General features: G+C 46.9%; 1 protein-coding gene across 1 annotated transcript; it reads right to left on the bottom strand.

Annotated features, from left to right (window-relative positions):
• Positions 1-552: 552 nt before the first annotated feature.
• LOC149280945 (CCAAT/enhancer-binding protein beta-like) lies at positions 553-1471 on the bottom strand. The gene is given in 2 exon segments (XM_089499949.1): positions 553-972; positions 974-1471. Coding segments are annotated over 2 exon segments (918 nt in total).
• Between the last annotated feature and the right edge of the window lie 4080 nt (positions 1472-5551).

Genomic DNA, 5551 nt, shown 5'->3' with positions numbered 1-5551 from the left:
ATTTTGTGCGCTTTAAAAAAGGGGGGGGGGTATAACTTTCAGCTTGGGAGGGGGGGGGGGCAAAGCCCTAAACGCCCTGCACATCGGGGCTCCTGCCCATCACATTCATACAGAGGGGGTAAAAAAAACACTTCACAGGAGCCCAGAAGGGATCCAGTATACGATGTAAATGCCGAGTAACATTCCTGATACGGCGCGCGCTCTAGCGGCCATCTGCGGAACTGCAGGCGTCACAAACGTTAAACACCTCCGCCGGTAAATGTTTGAATGAGAACATCCCGGGGGGGGGTATTTGCCCTCTCCTCATTAACCCCTCCAGTGCAGCCCAATTCCAATACAGTCAACCCATTTCTTCAGCATAAGGACAGCCCGACATAAGAGTTATTTGCACCCCCCCCCCCGTTATATACATATAGTGCTTATACAGGAGGGTCACCGGGTACCGGCAGCTCTATAGAGTTTGCACAGGGGGGGTCCGCACCCCCCGCGGGGTATCTGCATCTCCACGTGCCCCGGGTGCCCCTCTCCCAAAGAGTCATTCCGTGCCCCGGCTCAGCACCGGCCCGTGGCCGCCAGCAGGGGCTCGGGCAGCTGCTTGAACAGGTTCCGTAGGGTCGCCAGCTCCCGGCTCAGCTGCTCCACCTTCTTCTGCAGCCGCTCGTTCTCGGCGCTGAGCTCCAGGACCTTGTGCTGGGTCTCCATGTTGCGGATCTTCGCCTTGTCCCGGCTCTTCCGCACCGCGATGTTATTCCGCTCCCGGCGGATCTTGTACTCGTCGCTGTGTTTATCCAGCGATTTCTTGCACTTGCTGCCACCCGCGCCGTGCCTCCCGTACCCGCCGCCACCCTTGCGATCGGACGGATTTGGGGTGCCGGGCGGGCTGCCCGAGGACGTGCTGGAGAGGTTCCCGTTGCTGCCGCTGGGCACCGCCTGGTACCCCAGAAACGACCGGATGGTGAAGGGGCCCCCCCGGGCTCTGCATGGCCGCCTCCTCCCGGGCCTCCTTGGACGAGCCCTTGTAACAGTCCAGGGACTCCAGCACGGGCTCCACCTTGGTCTCCCCGATGTGGGGGAACCCGAGCAGCGCGGACGGGGGGTGCTGCTTGGCCGCCCCGCCGTACAGCACCGCCCCCTTGCGGCCGCTCTTATAATCGTCCGCAGACAGCAGATCCACTAAGAAGTCCCCGCAAGGAGGCTCGTAACCCCCGGCTCCCCCGAGGGCCACCGCCGCCGGGCTGCCGGCCCCTGTGGAAGGATCCAGGTACGGACTGAAGTCTATGGTTTTCTCGTGCTCGCCAAGCTCCGAGCCCGGGAAGCCTCTGCCCCTCCGGTTTAACTTGCCCCCTAAGCCGGCCAGGCCGTCCGTGGCACCAGTGGCGGGGTCGTAGTAAAAGTGTCCGCCTTCCATGGATCTAACGGCCGGCGGGGGTGGTAGACATGCTGCCGGATCCCAGTGGAGCAGGCGTTGCATCAAAGCGAAGGGCCGGTGACGGGGGGTAACGGGCCGCTGTCCCGGGGGTCACTAGGCTGCTCGGGGTATCACGGCTCCGGTTTGCGATCCAGTGCTACTCCGCGTGTCTCCCGTCTTACTAAACACTGACTGCTCGGGCCGCTTCCCGGTACAGCGCTTTATACGCCTGCGTGACGTCACCGGCAGCTTGTGCCCGGTCGGAGTCATGGCAACCGTGACGTTGCCGCTGACAGCTCCACGCCGCTCCGCCGGTCCAGGTGCGCACAGGTGCCGGGGAGACCCCCGAGTGCGGCAACACAATGGCGCCCACCTATTCCATGGCAGAGCAACAGCCGGGGAGGAATAAAACACTACGCCGTTTATTAGTACCAAACAGTAGGCGTGTACAAGGAGAAATTACCCCAAGAGCTGACAGTCCAATATCCCAGACCTCAGCTGCTTCAGAACATCTTAGCCAACTCAGCCATATTATTATAATTTCTATATTATTCTTATTATCTTTATTATTTATATAATTTCTATATAATTATTACCTATGTTATTATTATTATATATTATTATTATTATCTATTATTATTATATATTATTATTATTATCTATGTTATTATTATCTATTATTATTATTTATTATTATTATCTATGTTATTATTATTATATATTATTATTATCTATGTTATTATTATTAATATCTATTATTATTATATATTATTATTATTATTATCTATTATTATCTGTTATTATTATTATATATTATTATTATATATTATTATTATTATATATTATATTATTATTATCTATGTTAATATTATTATATATTATTATTATTATCTATGTTATTATTATTATATATTATTATTATCTATGTTATTATTATTAATATCTATTATTATTATATATTATTATTATTATTATTATCTATTATTATCTGTTATTATTATTATATATTATTATTATATATTATTATTATTATATATTATATTATTATTATCTATGTTAATATTATTATATATTATTATTATTATCTATGTTATTATTATTAATATCTATTATTATTATATATTATTATTATCTATCCTATTATTATTATTATATATATATATTATTATTTATTATTATTATTATCATCCTCAGAGCTGATTTTCATGATGTTTATTTGAGATAATTCCGCAGTATTTCTGGAGCGAAACGAACCAAAAATATTACATTAATAATTAAATTATTAATCAGTATATTCTTCTTATTATAATCATGTTTACATTATTATTACCCGGCACAGATAATTAATATCAGATTATCATCCCAGTAACATGCAGTTACATTGGCGTGGCGTTTAATTAAATCCAAGATGGACATCAGTTGACGCCAAACAATTAACCCAGTCAGGAACGGGTTAATAAGTGATGCCAAATACGTAACCCTTACACAGTGAATTAAGTCTGACTGTCTCTCCCCCCCCCACCCCGGCATGGAATGTGGGGGGCCAATAAAGTGTGAGGTAAGGAAGTTTGACTTTACTGAGACGGGGTACAGAAGTGGAACAGCCTCCCAGCAGAGGTGGTAGAGGGTAATACAGTGACGGGATTTAAACATGCATGGGATAGGCATACGGCTCCTGAATCTAAGACGAGACCAACGACTGATTAAGGTTTGAGTCTTTACAGCAGGAGAAACGGGCGACGGGGGCCGAATGGGGCCGATCTGCCGGCAGATTCTGTTTCTATATATATATATATATATCCCAGTATGATTTGAGTTGAGCCAGACCACAATACTGCGTTATAGTTGTGATGATGATGATGAAATAATCAATAATACTGTGCTGAAAATACCCCCGTTTGAACGTTATTATTTTATACATTGTACAGGGAACATTTTCTTTGTGCTGAGGTGTAACGCGGCGCCCGATCCGCCGCCCCGCCTTCCAAACAGCTTTTTTTTTATTTTTTGGTAACTATTTATGAAAACAGAAAAAAGCCCTTTCCTCTCTTTTACCCCCTGCCCCCCCCCGGTTATTGTGAAACGCGCAGCGTTGATGTAATTGGCGTCTCCGGCCGCGCTTCCTCTTCCACGCGATGTATCGAGAAATAACGCCACGAAATCCCCGCTAATTCATTAATAACGACATCGACGAGTGCCACTGAAACCCCGGGGGGGGGGATATATAACCATCCCTTTCACGGGGAGGAAAAACTCGCGCAGATCCCGAGAACAGGAACCGCAAACTTTGTTACTGCTGGCAAAGCGGGACATCAGCTTTAACAGCTAGACAGACATCTGGAGCTTCGGCCGAGCAGATAACGGGAAGCTTGTGGGGCAATCATGTGGTGGGGGGGGGGTTATTGCAAAAGCCAACAACTGTTTCCAACTGTGATAAAGCAGGAGCACTTTCCGTGCATGCGCAGAGTTTGACACCGAATCTCAGGGTTTTTGCCCCAATCTTAGAGCGAAGGGGCAGATTCTGGAGCCGACTCCTTACTACCCCCGCTGGGATCATATATAAGACCCCCAGTTGGTGCTTTTGCTCCCAGTATGTTATGGCTGATATCCCTGCTTGAATACAGGTGTCTCGATTAAGTGCATCTTTAAATAGACAAGTCACAGTTTCCATGAGGGCCGGTGATCTCACCCCATTGTACAGCGCTACGGAATACGATGGTGCTATATAAATCGTTTTCTACATAGTAGTATATTTTATTTATTATTCGTTTTTGCTGCCTTTGGAACTCGCTGGGATTCTATTAATAAAAATAATACGAAAATCTCCCAATCATCACGGATTTGGGGTTGGTGAGCGTCTTGTTTGTGTTATTTTTTTGGAATGATGTAACTATTAGGGAGGAGCAGCGGGTTCTGCGCTTCCTTCTGGTAACTTCTTCCTTATCGTTGCAACATAGACTATAGTTATGTATGCGATGGAACAATATCTGAGAGAGAGAGAGAGTGAGAGAGAGAGAGTAAGAGAGAGAATGAGATAGAGAGAGAGAATGAGATAGAGAATGAGATTGAATGAGAGAGAGAGAGAATGAGATAGAGAGAGAGTGAATGAGATTGAATGAGAGAGAGAGAGAATGAGATAGAGAGAGAGTGAATGAGATAGAGAGAGAATGAGATTGAGTGAGAGAGAGAATGAGATAGAGAGAGTGAGAGAGAGGCCGTATATAGAAAGTTAGCCTCGTAATCTTTCAGCACATTAGTGACCTCCAGCTCGGGGCGTACAGAGGAGGAGTAAAGATCAGGGAGGATGATGCTGTCTGAAGAGACGGACCCTGGTCCGGCCCCCGTCTAGTCGTCCGTTTTTCCTGCTGGAAAGACTCAAAACCTTAATCAGTCGTTGGCCCTGGCGTCAGGAGCCGTGTATCTATCCCATGCATATCTAAATCCCCTCACTGTATTACCCTCTACCACTTCTGCTGGGAGGCTGTTCCATTTATCTACCACCCTTTCAGTAAAGTAAAACTTGCTACTGTGACATTTAAACCGCTGCTCCCCTGGTGTTAGATTCCCGTCTCTCGTTCTAACGTTTCTCCTCCTGTGGAATAAACTCCCCTCCAGTACTTCATTAAAGTCGCTCTCCTCCTTTGATTGTGTTAAAGGGAAGTAAAGAGACACTCTGGCCATCTTAACCCTTTCAGTGCCTCAGACAGTCTTCATTTGGTCCCTCCTTGCAATCCCCCCATATGCATCTCTCTTGCCCACCCTACCGTTCCTAAGCTTACAGGAGACGTGCTTGGCCAAGAAATGTCTTCTACTCACTAAAGTGCATGCGCAGGATACTGATCACCAGCTTGCTCCAGCATCGGCTTGTGTGAGAATTCCAGGGGGTCTAATGGGACCCTCCGCGCGCATGCACAGAAAGCAATCCCATTGATTCATTGGGTGGGCTGCGTAGGGCATGGAACGTTCCTGGCATCGTGCGGGTTGCTCAGCGGTAGCCCAGAGGTAGGAGTTAATCTGTACCCCGCGTACAAACGATAGGGGGGGGGGGGATTTAACTGTTAAATGCTCTATGAGTTCAGTAGTAAAAGTTGCTGCAGAGAAGCTTTCCTCTTCAATGTGCTGCAGGGGGTCCGGGGGTCTCCA

The sequence above is a fragment of the Sceloporus occidentalis genome, unplaced genomic scaffold (genome assembly GCF_023333645.1).
Source record: "Sceloporus occidentalis isolate IW3139 unplaced genomic scaffold, rSceOcc1.0.p SCAF_143, whole genome shotgun sequence".
Classification (NCBI taxonomy): domain Eukaryota; kingdom Metazoa; phylum Chordata; class Lepidosauria; order Squamata; family Phrynosomatidae; genus Sceloporus; species Sceloporus occidentalis.
This window is presented reverse-complemented; position numbering and strand designations above follow the sequence as displayed.